Source organism: Poecile atricapillus, chromosome 1 (assembly GCF_030490865.1).
Source record: "Poecile atricapillus isolate bPoeAtr1 chromosome 1, bPoeAtr1.hap1, whole genome shotgun sequence".
NCBI lineage: Eukaryota > Metazoa > Chordata > Aves > Passeriformes > Paridae > Poecile > Poecile atricapillus.
Window position 1 is genome coordinate 73,306,448 of NC_081249.1, and position 17,093 is coordinate 73,323,540.

Below are 17,093 nucleotides of genomic sequence, written 5' to 3' on the forward strand. Positions count from 1 at the left end.
GACTACTTTCAACTCTCTCCCTCTTCTTTCAGGCACATGATTTCATGGTGGCACAGATGCCACATGGCTAAAGCTTGCCTGAGCAATGCATATGCAAATCAAGGAATGAAGTTGAAGTTTCACCTCTGAGAAGAGCAAGGTATTCTCTGAAATGGTAATTTTATCATTTTTCCTATCATTGCTTCAATCACTAATTGCTGTAGATGACCAAATGAAGTAGCAAGGAAACAGGATCAGGGTAAAACAAATACGGCCTTGACACACTGGGTCCCATCTCTTCAACCCCATATAACCACACAGTAATTATCCAGGTCCAAAGAATGTACCAAATCCCTCTCCATGGCACAGACCCCAGAGTACTCTGTATCACGTAGTCAGCCTTGAGCTGCAGCTACACAGAAGAGCACACGTGGCAACAGTGACACAGAATAATGGGGGCGAGGGAAGGGCTTACTAGTGCCTAAATAGAACTGCTAGTCAGGCTTTAAGAACTGTGCTGAATAGAGCAAGGACAAGGAGCTCTGACAATGTGATGGTCTCACCTAGGAAAAAATTCCTCTCTGACCCCAATCTGGTAATCATTTTATTCACAAGTGCAGGACACGGTACGCCTAAAGAATGCCACAGGAGATCAGCTCCCCTTGGACATAAATCCTGCTTATAGCTATGATCAATGTCAAATGCATTAGAGAGAGACAGAAAGATTTTTTTTAAAGCCCAAATACTCATCAAAGGAGAAGCCTGGTGGTTCTTACAGAGTGCAGATAAGCGTTAGAAGTTCTAGCATGGATTGATACAGCAGTAATGTATCACAAACACAGAGCCCACCAGGCCAGTTTCAGATCCCTCAGATGTCTCAAGAACCGGGAGATCAGGAGAATATCTCCAGTGACCTCTCACAAACCTGATAGTGTTCCTCATGTTTTACTTCACACCTGCCTTACGGGAGCTTAACATCTCTGCCTAAGGTTACCAACAGACACTTTGTAAGGGACACTCAATGCTTCACTTCAGCCCAGGTTAATAAAGCCCCCTCAATTTTACCTATCTAACATAACCCATTATCTCTCAGAAGAAGTTGCATTGAAAAGAGGGCAGGACTAATACAAACAATAAAATATTCTGCTTGAGTTTCCATTCCAGGTCAGAAAATATTAAATTAATCCATGCAAGATAAGGAACCATCAGTCAAAAAAAGCTGGTAAAAACCCATCCCAGCACAGCATTAGACATGATAGTTATTTTTCTGACTGGAGGATTAATATTACAATGGACCGAGGGAGAATTTAAACTCAGCTGTCCAACATCTGAGGATTCTTTTCCACTGTCCAGGGCTGAAGAATCTCTTCCAACATCTGAGGAGAAGACCATGCTTGTGAGTCCCACGCACAAACAGTAATCAAGTCCCCAGGGATTTCTGCTTGGGTTAAATACTTGATTTTACCTAGTTTTAAACTCTACTTATTAACTGCAGCTAGATAGCTTGAGAAATCTCATCCAGCCCTACAGCTTTTACAGCACCCATTCTCATGCATGTCACCATTCTGCCAGGTGACCAACACTAAAATAAGAGGCTGAATAGAGCAGCACCTGAGCTGAAGGACTCAGGGTTGCTAGACCTCCACAGCTGATTAAAGACCAGAGCAACAGTGGGTGCAGAGGATTTGCTGAGAAGTGAATCTCAGAGATAAATGAGAAATCTGAAAGCCCAAACTGGCTTTAAACAGAATATCTGTACTTTTTCTTCACCCACACAAATGAGTCTCCTGGTATGCCACCAGATGTGCTGGCAGCTGGTTTCCAGCTAAAATCTGCAGCAGCCAGTGAACAGTGAACAAGTGAACTGACTAGAGACTTCAGTCTCCTGAGTTGTGCATGTATCACCTGCCTTCAGTTCACACTCAAATGTGCAGGTTTTTTTACATTTATTAATGATTTACAGGCCAGTGTCATCATTACTCTGTGTCTTAGAGAACAGCACATCATGTATTTCTACATCCAAGTACAGAATAGTTTTGCCATTGCTGACAACTCTGCAGCGGATGTATAGCTTGAAAACTGTGTAATTTGTGAGCAGTGACAAAATTGAGGTTATAATTCTATAATTCTCATTATAGAAGGAACCTTTAAAAGAGAATATCACTGTCCCATAGATGATGACATTTACAAGTGTTTTGCTGTTTCTGGTGAGCAAAAAACATCACATATACTGGTAATATTATTGTAGTGGAAATACACTGCAGCTGGAGAAGCAAAATCCAAGACAATACAACCTCTTCCATGAGGCTAACAGCAATACATCATCACACATGAGTTTCATGTCAAATAAAGCCACTGGAAATTAAACACAGCTGACACTATTTCAATAAGTGTTCTAATTCTCTTATAATCAAGCGCATTAACAACACACCATATTCATTTTCAGTGGCTTCAGCTTCTCAGCTTCACATATTAGAACAATTCAACACATCTGGGACTGAATTAATGTCACAAACAATTTCATACACTTAGAATGATCCTCTCACTTTGCATTACATAGAAGACAGTTCTCAGAACAAATGCTCAGTATTCCAACAGCCAGGGGCTCAGCTACTTAGACCATGGGGTTCACTTTGAGAAACCTGGTCCTGGGGGCAGGTGGGGTCCAGCTGTTGGAGAAGGGGAAGAGCATCTTTGGTCTCAGACTTGCCAATTTGGTAAAGAGGGCTTTAAATTAAGGTTAGAGGTCCCTTCCAAACCAAGTTATTCTGTGAATACCCTCTCCCTTGTTTCAGTCACCCTTAGAATTGAAAAGAGTTTTTCTTAATTAGAGGCATATCCTCTGTGTTTATGCAGCACCATTTTTGTGCCTGGTACATGTGAACAGTCACTACCCCATGGAGCTGATAGTTTAAATTGTGCAGTTAGCAGATCACATCTTCATAAACTTGTTATAGATATGAATAGGAAAAAAGGCAGAGCAATACAAAACCACAGGGAGTAAATACGTCTGTTCTGCAATGGAATCTGGGATAGGCTATGCAAGGAAATAACTGCTTTTTTAATAAGTGTATCAACTGTAATACAGAATTGGATGGGGGTGGAGAGGGTTTTCACTAGATCAAATGCTGTGGAGATATATATAAAGCTACTTCAAATAAAAGATATGGACACTGCAACTTTTGAGTCTTGCTCCCTAGTGCATTGGTTAGGCTTCATCCAGCTAAGGATTTATGTGGCTAAATCAGGCAATGGTCCCAAAGGCAGACCCAAATTCCCACACCTAGTTGCTGCTTAAGCAACTGGATAAGTTTAAGAATCCAGATGATGCCTTATGTTTCCTAAGTTCCCAGAGTTTGCTGCTCCTTCTTTCTTCCCATAGCCATGAGACTACTATCAGTGACTCAGAGTTCATCAGGAAAGCAAAGCCTGGAAGAAGTTTCCCCATCATTTTTGCTTTTATTGTTCATTTCACAGCTTCCTTTCTACTTATCACTACACTCCCACTGCACAAAGGCTTTGATTCTTTCAGTAACTTCTTCCTTTCCTCCAAAATGCAAGTGCTTTAGCTGTTTCAGTCTGACCTGCACCACTCAGGAAGCAATTTCTATATCCATCCATGAGTAGATATTGGAAGAGCACTTCATGCCTTTCTTCAGACTACTGAATTTCATTCCTGTGAATCTATATATACTAACAAGTCACTTTTCTAGAAGAGGTGGCCATTTTCTCCCAGTAGGATGTTGGATAATATCTTTTTCTCTCTGTACAACAAACATGTAAATGAAGAACACAGATTCCTTGGCTTCATACAATTGTCAGGACAATTGCATTTAAATTGCATTTAAACTTCAGGCTGTACACATATACATCCTGCTGTTCTATGATGTCTCCAAAAGCACACAGAGAGTGATAGATGATTTTTTAGAGCACTGCTATCCTGTTTCTACCCAGTAATTTGTAAAGTTTAGTCTTTGATCTATAGAAATGCTGAGATTTGTGAATCTCACAATATTTTTAGCTTATTACCAATCTTAATTATAGTTTTTAGTTTTAGTTTTTTATTACCAATCTTAATTATAGAAAACCCTGAGTTGATCCACTGATACTCTCTTTCCCAAAATTGCCTTCTTTGCACACTTCTTAACCTTTCAGATCATCTCTTGAAATGAAGCATGCAGGTGAGGAGATTGAAGTACTGTTTGAGGCAGCCTGTACCATTATGCAGCTAACAGCTCTTGTCAAGTGTATTCCAAGACTTCTATCAGTCAAATGTGTCATGCAGTAGTGAAGGTGTGCTATGAAAAAGCAAAGAGAAACCCTCACCTCTGGGAAATGCTAGTCTTGTAACAAAAGTATGGAAATGGTTTTCTTTCAGTTGTCAATTTCTGTGCAATATTTCTGCAAAATAAACATTTTCCTTTACAAAAAAAAATATATTTCATGGTGAAAAATTTATTTTTCAGATCAATAGATTAAAGCCTGAAGGAAAATGATCAAATCATCTTGTCCAATCTCCTGTAGAGATCCATCTGAGGAATGTCATTAACCAAAAATCTTTGCATCAACCTTATAACTTCTTTAAAAGTAATGGCATTTCAAAATAACAGCTTGAATGATAAGAATCTGCCGCAGCTCAATTATCTCTGCTATCCATATTATACAGCATCAGCTTCTGCACTGTCACATCAGGATATTCAATTCTGACCAATTAACTTCCATGAAAAACATCTTTCCCGTGTAAGACTGTGCACAAATCACCTTTCAGTTTTTTGTTGGGTAAATAGAACAGATTGAGTTTTTCAGGTTCTCACTAGAAGGCATATTCTCTGCACTATTGTGTGGCTGTTTTGTGAATTATTTATCAACTGAAAAAAATATGCCAGCTTGCTTCAGTGCTTTGCCTTGTTACTATCTGCATACCCTAGGAAACACTTATTGATAAGCATGAATGCTATTCTCTTTCTCTTAGGGCAAATGAAAATGAAAATTCCTTCTGAGATTAGGCTGGAAGATAATTTTTTTGGTGCCACTTTCTTACACTCTTATAAATATCCACAAATTTCAATAACTGATGTTGCTGGTTTTTTTTTGGTTTTTTTTTCTGACACAAATGAAGCAGTTACAAAAGAACAAATAACCCCAAACTTTTATGAAAACCTCATTAACTTTAAAGTTAAATGTTGGGCTTCAAGAAGAGTCATCAGACCAAAATTTGTGTGAGAGAATTTGTACATGGATTATAAACAGACATACACATATATCTATATATATGTATCTATATCTTTATATAAGCACAAAAAACTGGGGACCATATTTGGCCTCTGTCTCTGTATGCAGCTCACCAAGGAGCTCTCTGATGCAGACATTTGAGCAGAGAAATATTTGAAGGCACGGCACAAGATTTTTTTATTTTTTTTTTTTTGTTAAAGAGATATTGGAGTGGGAAACAGTGAAGAAAGGCAAGGGTAAATCTATAAAAATAGGGTGGGGGACTTTTTGTGAGGAAAAATTCCATAGTGACTAGAAACATCTCATTTATTTCAGCTGACACTTTCTGAGTAACTACATGGCTGCATATGTAACACTTCCTCATACTTTTCCCTCAGGACACAGTTTTGTTTGTACTCCCAGTGCTGTGAATTTATAACTGAGGCATCATTTGGGTTATTGCATGCCATAGGAACTGTATTTTCACAGATGGCTCACCTTCGTTGCCAGATGTCTGTTTTTTACAGTGTCCTAATAACTACTGCGTATGCTAACTTCATTCTGTATATTATAAAAATACTGCCTTTAAGGGACAAATCTTGTATTTTTCAGCTACTTTTGTAATTACTGAAAAAACTTACAAAAGCATGAATTGAATTCACCAGCACTTGCAAGCTGGAAATCAGCTATGACTCCTAAAAATGAATGCTTCTGAGCCACCGGACCTACCAGGCAGGAGATGTGAATTACTGGATTAAAATCCTGTTTGTGACAGACTGTAGATAATTTTGCAGCTATATGCCTCCAGATCCCATTTTAGTCTTAGAGATCTATTCAACTTCTGAACTACTTTCATGCAAACATCACCATTATCAAACAAACCCTTAATTTATTGCTTCAAAAGATTACAGTCTGGAAAACCAAAGGAAACAGACAATGCCTGGGGGGCTGAAGAAAGAGCGTGTAAACAGCACAGATGGGCTTCAGAGATATTGTTGAGCAGCATTGACAAATCCAAACATTTCAAAACTCTGAGTCAGGCACCAAAAAAATCTTGAAATTTACTTACAATTCATGAGATGCGAAAAATAACTCCTTTCACTAACGCCTGCATTATAGTGCAGGCATATTCCCTGCCCAACCACCTGTCAATTGTCCTCCCCCAGCAGTTTTTGTGTCCATTGGCTAATATCAGCTATGTCTGAGGGAAGAACGGAGAGCTGAACGTTGTTGGCTTCTTAGAAAATAGGTGGGTGGCTGGGCTGGGGATCAAGGAAAGGAAGCAAGGATAACTGGGGCTTTGTTTGCACTGGTCAAATTGCTCCTCACCTGCTAGCCAGGCAGGTCAGGAGTGGGAGCTTGTGTGGAGCTGGTCATACAGAAGAACAAGGGGATGCCTGAGGAAACATGAAGGATCTCATTGGAAAGGTAGAGGAGGATGCAAGCCAATGTAGCTTTATACCACAGGGTACGAAGAAAGTTGTGGGCACTGTGGCAGTGAGGTGTGCCAGAGCCCAAGAGCCAGCTGGAGCTCCACAACCCCAGAAGGCTATCAGTATTTTAATCCCAGATGTCCATGACCGGCATCAAAGCACATGGTCTCATTAGCTCTTCTTCACACAACTGTTCTGAAGAGTTTGGTGCCTCTGCACCCTTTCCCAATGGAGGATGCCTCTTCCACAGCATAGCCAGGGGCTGTTGCTGCCTTGTGATTCACTAGCTCATTTGCCACACATCTGTGCAGGTGTACCAAAACTTGCTTCAGAGTAAAGTAAGTTAGTGAAGGTAAAGTGGTGTAGAAGAGGGCAGGAGACAGGGAGGTAAATGGAAGCCTCATTGTGCTGAGATGTTAGTTGAGCCAAGGTACTGTGAAGTAAAGCCTGGAAATATTCCTTAACAAATCACCAGTTCTAACCCAGCAAAATCTGTTTCTGAAACTTGTTTTTTTCCCCGTGCCTTCCATGATAGGAGGTGAGTGTTTTCATTTTGCTGCTGACAGCCCATGCCATCGCAACTTCACCAACCCCGTCAGCCTGAGGAAATCTGAATTCCTCCTCCTGGCCCCACACTGCAACAACTGGTGCACGTCAGCAGAGAAGAACCACAGTTCTCTGGTGAAGTCCCCAAGCTATGAACACATAAAGATTTGTCAGCCTGGTGTCTTTCAGAAGCACACTTTTCTCACATGGATTACAGCATCGTGTTGCTTACTTTTATTTTGACATATTTTGGGTTTCTGTTTTCCAGGGCATCAGAAGAAATTTTTTGAAAAGAAACAAAAGAGGTCTAATTGGAGTATAGCAATCTCAAGAGCTTCTCTGGAGAGCTTCTCACTTATAAAAGACATTATGTACAGATCTTATACCAGGAGTTGTGTAATGCTCTTTTGTTTTCTCACTTGCAAATATATGGGGCTGAGGAACTGCCCTTAGACCTGCAGTATGGCTACAGTGCTGTGCAAACAGTCCTAACACCCATCTGTCACATAGCACCCATATTTTCCACTCCTACACTAGGTTCATCCTCATCCCTTTATCTCAGGACGAACTGGCTTCAGAGCAGCTCTGTCAGATAGGTAATGGCTCATAGTCAGCTCACTTCCAGCAGTACATAAATCCAAAATAACTCAAGTGGTGAGCTGAGATGTTTTGAACTTGCTTCACTGTAGACAGGTAAAAAGTCATGGCCATCTCAGGATTTAATAGGTATCTTGCTTTCAGTTTGGATGCAATCATTGTTTACAGATTTTTGCAGTGACCCCATATGATCATCTGGGCTGTTGTCCTCCTTTATACATCATGTTTACCCAGATTGAACGAACTCTAAAAAGTGTGCTGGAAGTGAAGGCTCCCCTGTGCTATTGCTGAGGCCTGTCCAAAGGATGATTTAATAGAAACTCTATTTCTATAATGAAAACAACTAGACTTTAAAGAGTTTAACTAGAGTTCATAAACAAATACAGGGCCACTGATTGAGCAGCAAAGTAAAAGGATGTGTCTAAAAGCATTCAAGACCACATGTAATAGTGATTGTGATAATCTGATTTAAAAGAAGAAAATGTGGACTGAGTGTCTAGCCATTACTAGACATTCAGTTGATCTTGTCTGTCTCACAGGTTTTAGATATATTTGTATATTAATACTCATAATCATATCCTCTCCCTTATTTTGTCTCTTTTCTGTAGTAACTGATGCTTTTCTTTACAGTAGTGTTCCTGATATGAAAGAATGATGATTTCTCAGCAGTTCCAGCCTGTGGCCTTGTGTTGGCAGCTTAATCAGGAAATGTGATGCTGTTCCAATGCCAGTAGACTATGCTGGGAATTGTGCCGGTATTTCTGAGGTTATTTTGAAGTCTAGCACTTTCTCAAAAACTTCTGTCTTGCTGCAGAGTGGTTAGGCTCTGGATACACGTGTGACAAGCTGGACCAAGACGACAGCAAAGTCCTACAGAATCTTTGCAGAAATCCAACCAACTGATCACTTACAGTGAGGAATTTCCTAATGTCAGAGATAGGCTAAGATTACCCATTAGGAGGAAGAGACAAGCCAGGCCAACATAGCCTATCCCTAGTGGAGAGAGCAGACAAACGGGATCTCTAGGGGAAAGTCAGATAGCAGGATGCAACAAAAGCAAAAGAAAAGTGAGCAAAAGTGTGTCACATGTAGGTAATCCCGTGTGATCCTTCACCGTATGGATGGTGAGTGAAAAGACAGGAGAAATCTGTGTGACCTAGAAATAATGTGCAGTCAAGAGTCTGATGACACTGGCAAGGGATAGACAGCCAGCAGAGAGTGAGATCTGGTATTCTCTTGATCAAGGCCCCACTGTATTCAAGGAGGTTGTGCTGTCAATCTCATTAGTGATGGGTTTACTCCCAAGAATTATCTTTCCCTATATTCCTATTACCTTAGTCAGCACTCTGCTTAAAACCATACAGGGCTGGTTTCTGCACTGAGAAAAGAAGTGCTATGTGTGATGAAATGGTAAAATAAACATTCATTTTCTTGGCTCTCCTCCATAATACGTATTCCACTTCAAATTAAAAATTAAATTGAGCCTCTTGGTGTGACTGTTCAAGCATCTTGCCCAGCCATCCGTCTCCCAGCTGTGCAGTGTGCCACTTGGATCTCACTGCCAAGTGTAAGCACTTGAACAATCCAAGCCAGGTGATTACAGCATAAAGACTCTTTTAAGTTGTATTATGCTATGAGTATTTTTTTATGTAGACGATGCTTAATTATTCATTTCAGGGCTGTATATTTGCAGGTTCCAACTCAGTTTAATAGATAAGTTACATTATTATATAAAGAGCTTGGAAGCTGAGAGCCTCACAGCGTGAGTGACAGAGCCAGGAACAAAATTAAGGCACTCCTTTAGAATCCTAAATTCATCCCACAGCCCTTCCTGCTTTTACTGTATTACAGAGCTAATATTTTCACCTTCTAACCTATTATGCTGGCCCCTTGTTTATAGCACTCATAATCCCCTAGGATACCTTTTGAAAAGTTTTAACCTGTACTTGGTCTCTGACTGTGTAGTAAGGAAAGGTAAAAGCATAAAAGCAAAGCAATGTGTTTTACATAAGCTCTTTCAAAAGATTTTAGGCTAAAATTTTCCTTGATTGGAGGTGGTATGAAAAACAGAGGTCAAAGAATGACTGTGAAACAACCAAAAAAAGTCTACATGATTTCTTTCTGCTGTACGATGTTAAAATGTTCCTGTTTTTATGTCTGTATTTTGCAGTATTTGCTTTAAAGTCTTTGTCCTCTTAGAAAAGAAAGATAATGAACAGATTATATTGCTCCATTTCAAGGAAGGAAACAACAAAGAAAAGCCAACTGGAACACCGGATTATATAAATAAAGGCAATTTTTACTGACAGGGTTCTGATCCAAATATTTATTTATTTCCTAACTCATACAAAATTGATGCTTGTAGAGGTATTAGGTTAAAAGGGTTGGAAAATTAATTCTTCTAATCATCCACAGAGAACATATAGTACTGATGAAGCAATGAAAACCTCTTTGACTTGAATAAGAAATACATTACATATAATTTACAGAAATAAGATCTAGTGTCATGTAGAAAATGGCATTTTAGAGCAACAGGATCAGCAAGGACTTTGATACTTGTCTCTGCTGTGGCTGGAAAGGGTCGCCCTTCACCCAGGTCCATCCAGTGGAAGGGGAGGCTTCCCTTCCACAGCTCCAGACAAGAAAGCCAACTACTTCCATTGCCAGGCATTTGACCTGTTTGCCTGCCAGTCACCTCTCTTCTCAAGGCTCATACACCATCCAGTTCTTGCAAGTTCGTAACACGTTTTCTACACTAATGAGTTTGGCTGGATTCAGACCAGAGACCTACATGTAAAAGACTAAGAACAGAAGGAGGCTCTGTTCTACTAGGAATTTATTTTGCAATCAGATGGAAAACTTGGCTTAGGGGAAAAAATGTTAGATACCTGAAAGAGATGAGCAAGTCAATCCTGGATAAAAGTAGTTCTTTCTAACTCTTAATATAAATGAAAGTGCTATTAAAGGTTTGTATATGTGTCATGCCAAATTCTATAGAGATGAGAAATTAAATGAAATGGTATCTAAGTCCTTATAAATTTTGCTATTTACACAGAAGAGGAAAAAGAGTATTTCCTACATCATTTGTCATGTTTTCCTTCATATCTTGCATACTTATTAAAATGTAGGGTTTCAAGTACCCATAGAAAAAATATGAACGTGCAGAGAGAATAACTACAAGAAAGGAAAAAAAGCAACTGAGTCCTATAACTGCATTTAAAATAATTCACTCCTATCTAAAGAGTCAAATCCTGTTCTTTTTTTCTCCCTACATAAAGGTTGCACTTATATTCATAGTAACAGAAGAAAAAAAAGCACAGTTGCTTCCTAACACTGGACACAGGTTTCCAGAAACAAGATAGCAATTACTCAGAAATTCTATGGAAAACATTAATCACAGAGTAACTTGCTATTTACATTAAAGATGCAGCCTCTAAAATTAATCTTAAATTTAAAAAAAGCTCTTCTTTTTTTGTCATAGGACAGTTTTGTCAATAATGTGAAGTCTCTGTTCTTTGCTTTTTGTCCAGCATTTCTTTTGAGATATATATCTATAAATTTACAGATATACATCTGAGAGAGATGTATCAAAAGTTAAAACGTGTCTGGATGGAGAGCCCGGCAAATTTAATCTGAAACCACATTTGCAGTAGACAAACCCCCAAAGAAAAGAATGCCGGCATGATAAATTTGAATGAAATGACATTCCCTGTCCATGATCCATGTAAGGAACCTCAGTGCCTCAGTCCAGAAGCTGGGCTAACAGGAGCAGTGCAGGTTCCCGGTGCCACCAGGCTGAAGCACCTGGCCCTCGTGGGAGGCAGCAGCTTCCATCCCCGTAGAAACTGCTAGAACAGGTGCAGAGCAGGGCCAGCAGCGATGTGGAGAGCTGTCACCCTCTGTCTGGACTACAGATGGGATCCCAGTCCCTTGGCAGTCAGTGCAAGCCACTCCTGTTGATGCCAGTGGGAGCCGGACGAATCCCCAGGGCAGCAGCAGGCTCTGAGGACAGGAGTGCAGGACGAGGCATCACTGATGCTCCAGTGCAGTCCCAGCATGGCCATCACATTGCCCATCAGCTCTGCTCCCACTAGGCTCTACAAAAGGAGTCACTGCTGTCGTGCATCTTCCACTGAACAATGCCTGGACCAGACAGGAACTATTGAGCTCCACAGCACTTCTTATTCTTACACATGCAGGATGCTAGTGGCCAACCAGCTCCAAATCAGAACCAGGAAAATCCAGCCAGAGCATGTGCCCCCTAACAGAGCAAAGACAGTCTGTGCTTCCATCAGTCAGCACTCAGCTGCCCAGTTGTCATTGTCACTCGTTGAAACCAGTGCAAACTCACAGGAAAAAGAATGTCCGCATCAATAGGGTAAAAATCTTTCCTCTTGTTCAAGAAAGCTACAAGCATTTACCCAGCATCTCTATCAAATATCGTAGAAAAGGTTACACAAAAATATTTAAATATATGGATACAGATACATAGATATTACACTTGCATAAAGTATGTATTTTCAAAACCCTTTGGGCAGTTTCACATTTAGCTGAAAATGTATGCTTTAGAAATATGAACAATTTCCTACTCTTTTCTAGTTTAAGTAGGAGGGGGAGGGGAAAGAAGCATCAGCCTTATTAATACTGAATGCTAAGTGCAGAAGTTTAGCTGTAGCTGTAGGGTTTTGAAGCAATTGATTTGACAGAACCTCCAAGCATAAACTCTGTTTTAAAAATCCACATCTATTCCCTAGATTGCTTATTGTTTCATGAAAATGAAAACCTACGTGTCCTGCTTGTATCAGCTAGATCTCCTGAGACCGTTCAATTAAACCTCATAAGCTTGCAATACCTCAAGATAGGGCTGTGTACTGGGAATATGCATGAACCTTATTGCAGTAATTCTGTACGATAATAGGAATTTACAACTTCTCATATCTTGTCTAATTTAAGTTTAGAAATAAAAAACCTTAAATGACACCACAAGAAGCTCACAGTTCTGCAAACAAATTAAAGTCAGTATGAAATTTTACTAATAGACCATATAATTTACACAGATTTACATACAGAGATATTAAAATATTAAATCAAAGCTAATTAACAAAGGATAGAGTTTTACATGATAATATTTTAACTCTAGTCACACTTTCGCAACTACTTTCAGTGGCATGAGATTATATAAATAATACATATACCTGTATATCCATAATATATATATCAAGATATATATATATATTTCTCCATCCTTCTTTTTTTTCTTCAAAAATAGGGCAATTTTATAACTGCAATGAGATGTGACAAGCAGTACACTTCTGGGGAATTATTGCATGCCTTGAGTGCATAAGGCAGAAGGAAGAGTATCTGACTTCAGACACTAAAGAAGTGGAATCATCAACCAGAAATGCACTGGAGTGATTTGGAACATCTTATTGCTTTTATAAAACTCCAAATTATACACTGTTGGTCTGGCATGGGTGGGGGGGGGGCGGGGAAAGGGGGGACAGGGGTGGTTTAAAGGCACAAAATAAAGGGGAAAGTAATACCTCTCTATTTAGTGGAGATCAACGCTCAGGAAGCTCCATTAGTGCTCGCTGAACACTCCTCATTGTCCTAAATCTACTCCCTGTGGTGCAATACTGTGCCGCAGTTGCATAAGGAGGTTAAACACCAAAGTTCATGCATCCTTTATTAGGGAAAACAAAACAAAGCCAATTTCCTTGCCCGGCAAGAACGAAGTACCCAGTATCAGCAAGGGCCAGCCGTGGCTCCCGTCCTCGCAAACAGCCCTCGCTCAGTCGCACGCACGGCAGCTCGCCACACTAGCCTCCGCGGATGGAGAGGCTCCTTGGGCTGCCTGCTACGGCTCTTCCCTAAAACCATGGAGGCACGGATCCAAACCTAACAGCAATTTCCCATCACACCAGGAAAGATCAGGAAGCGAGAAAAGTGGGGAACAGAAATACTGCCCTGAAATCTCTGCATTTTGGGGGTATTATAGGAGTATGGAGGACTTCTGCCACTCTCTTTCCCAGTTTTAAACTGGTCAATGACATTCACTCGCAGATTACGGTTCCAGACCTCCTGGTCTATGCGTCTGGGATTTTTTCAGTCAGTCACCCTAGCAGACAGAGAATGTCAGAGAAGAAATACAAAGGATACAGAATATTAAAAAAGTGGGTACTATTACTATATCCTCAAATCACTTTAAATGATAGAACAGAAAGAAAAAAAAAAAAGAATAAATCCCTCGGGATCACTTTTTCTTTGCTGTAATTTTCAGATGTTAGTATGTACAGTAGAGGGCTGCCTCTGCTACGATACCACACTATATGTTTCAAAGTTTGGATACGGCATGCTGTTAAGGCACCTTCAAGTAATGGTCACTGATTTATTCACTAAGCAAAGTCGCATTTTCTGTAAACCACACTGCGTCCTCCAACACACACAGTACCAGCAGCCACTCACACCCGCCATCCAGAGACAACAAAACTCTCTGTGCTTGCCAGGGATAAACTACACCAGTTCTAAGCAGTCACTTCAAAAATAAGTATCTGCCGGGGTTTGGGAGCGGACGTTTTGCACGACTGCATTGTTTCCCAAGAGAGGAAACACGATAAAATTAAGTGTTGTCCGTCCCTAATTGTCTACAAGATTAGATGGGTCGAAAACACACATCAGCCTAAAAAAGTAGAAGCAAGATCTCTGTACTGCTGCAGGATTCCTTGCTGGGAGACAAAGCTGTAAAGGCAGGCATTCAGTGCAGGGTGCCTGGTGCAGAACTAGATTGCTTCAGGACCAACAGGAGGTACAAAGACAACCTCTCCTGGGAGGGGACAGGCAAGTTACTGCACATCACCTCTCCCTTCCACACTGAACGGTACTGGGTTTGGGCTTCACGGTTCATGGCATGGGGAAGGGGATGCTTTTCAAGATGAAGGGAGCTGATGGGAGAGGAATGCTCAGGCACCACTCTGTGCAGACAACTGACTCCATCCCAGATAGTGAGTGGGTCACTCAGTGCTGCAGCTGGGGGCACAGGGCCACGGGGTCGGAGGGTGCTTGCAGTTAAGCCCGATGGCCATTCCTACACTAAGCAATTTTCCAGTTCTGGAAATGAGTGAGAAAGGTGGGACAGGGGCATAGATCCCAGCACAAAAGGAGAGACCACAGTGTACCACCAGTCTACTCCAAGATGATACAGGGGTCCCAAGGCACCCACCAGACCTGCCTCTCCCCCCATACCCCAACCCACACCAGGTAACAATGACACAGGGTGCAGTGGGAATCCCAAGAGCAGTGGGAAACCGAATTATCCCTGTACTTGGGGTAATAATGTCCAGAGAAAAGGGACCCCCTACCCCTGACCCTCTCGTGCAGGTGGATGACTTGATATTTAGTGGCTGTGTGCAGCTCCTTCTCCAGTAAAAAGATGCATCCTTTCCTCACACAGTCAATGAGAAACGTAATGTGATCTGTCGTGCGCTTGAATCATGGGCTTGTTCGTTCATTTGAATTAGCAATGTTTTCTTCTTCTTCGGGAACTAGAATAATCACTCAGATATTTACAAACATCAATCAGTGCCTTCGCGAGGTCTCCCCCAAACCATCACGACAAAATCACCGTCTGCAGGAGCCCCGTGCCAGCAGTGTCCAAACAAGCCTGTGCTTGCTGAGAGCTGGGGGCTGCCGAGGAAGAGGAGCGCTGGATTTCCAAGTCCTGGGGGGGTCTTCCCAGTCGGCTGTCTCTTCCTTGGGGTGCCTCTCCCTGCACCACTGTCCCAGGGTGCTGGCTGCTGCTACTGCTGCTGCGGGCACAGTGGTCCCGTTCATACTCCTCCTGAGCCTTTTGCATTTTCCGCTTCTTCATCTTCCTCTTGTGGATGTGGAAGGTGGTGAGGGAGAGGAGGATCAGGCAGAAGATGAGGGTGACCAGGACAATTAAAACCAGGGTGGACGAGAAGGACTGAAAGAGTTGACCCACTTGCGTGATGCAGGTGCTGCTGGTATTTAAGGTGGCAGATGTCCTGTTCAGAAGACAAGGCGGCAGGGAGAGCCTCAACTCTTTGGAGAGCTTGGCACTCATTGAGGAGGCTACGGAAGACGAGGATCTTCCTCCCCTCTCTGAAGACGTCTAAATTTCAGTCGGTGTCGGGCTGCTGGCGGGCGCTTGCTGGAAATGCCCGGGATGCTGCCGGCTCAGCCTCCCGCTCGCTCTGAAGTACCCGAGCAGCCTGCAAAGGGAGCCGGACACATCAGCGCCCCGAGGCACCCACCCTGCGCAGCTCCCCCCGCCCCAAGCCCGGCTGCGGCAGCCTCCGCCCTGCGCCCCGCTCCGAGCGGCCCCGGCTCCCTGCCGGGGGGCGGCGGGGGGCGCCGGGACGGGGCACCGCGCCGCCGCTCCGACTTCGCAAATTCCCCGGCACCCCGCGCAGCGCTGCCCGGCCGCTCCCCCAACTAGTTGCCGCGGGAAAAGAAGCGAGGGAGCGGCGGCCGGGTGCCAGAGCCCCGCGCCGCGGCGGCTCCGGGCTGCCGGAGCCGAGCGGGTCCTGCCCCGCCGTGCCGGAGCCGCCGCCCGCCCCGGACTCCCCCCCCCCCCGTTACCTGCGCGGCGAGGGAGCGCCCGGGCGCCGCGGGCGCTGGGGGCTGCGGCAGCGCGGAGTGAGGCAGGAGCGGAGGCACCGCCGCTTCGGGGAGCGCCGCCCGCAGCTGCAGCCGCCCCGGCCGCTGACGTCAGGGGCCCGGCCCGCCGGCCGCCGCCCGCACGGCCCCGCGGCACCGCCCGCACCGCCCGCACCGCCGCCCCGGCCCGGCCCGGGCCTGCCCGCCCGCCGCCGCCGCCGCGCCGAGAGCGGCCCGCAGCCCCTTCCCCAGAAGGGCCGGAGGTACCGCCACACGCACCGACTGCAGGCAGCCCCCGCGCCCCTGGCCCCAGGCACGCAGACGCGCCGTGCCCAGAGCGGCCGCACAGAGCCAGCCCGGAGCCTTCACCCGCCAGCCGCGCTCGCTCCGTGCCGCAGCCGGGTGCCGAGCGGCCCTCGGTGCCAAAACCCTGTCTCTCCGCACGGCCGTCCTCGCCCGGGGAGGCTGGTGTGAATCTGCGGGAGCGAAGCCATGCCAGGGACATCATATGTGTGAAAACTTGCCTTAGTAAGGCTAAGTGCATCGCAGGCATTTTCGTCAAGAACAAAGAGCTATGAGCTGCCCATATGAGCTGCTCCCCACTTAAGCCAAAAATAGGATGATTTCTGAACGGAAGAAAATCTATTATTTGAAAAGTGCTTTCAGAAGTACTAACAGGGCAGAATTCCATCAGGATGGAGCTCTTCA

General features: G+C 43.6%; 1 protein-coding gene across 1 annotated transcript; it reads right to left on the reverse strand.

The window, feature by feature from the left end:
• Window positions 1–10,080: 10,080 nt before the first annotated feature.
• On the reverse strand, window positions 10,081–16,480 carry C1H11orf87 (chromosome 1 C11orf87 homolog). Its single transcript, XM_058829558.1, has 2 exons — window positions 16,368–16,480; window positions 10,081–15,997 (listed from the first exon to the last, which is right to left on the reverse strand). The coding sequence occupies exon 2, from the start codon at window positions 15,847–15,849 to the stop codon at window positions 15,373–15,375; it is 477 nt and encodes a 158-aa protein (XP_058685541.1). The 5' UTR covers window positions 15,850–15,997; window positions 16,368–16,480; the 3' UTR covers window positions 10,081–15,372.
• Between the last annotated feature and the right edge of the window lie 613 nt (window positions 16,481–17,093).

Excerpts from the sequence above, each read along its gene's own strand:
- C1H11orf87 (XM_058829558.1), bottom strand. The coding sequence starts at position 15,849 with ATGAGTGCCAAGCTCTCCAAAGAGTTGAGGCTCTCCCTGCCGCCTTGT.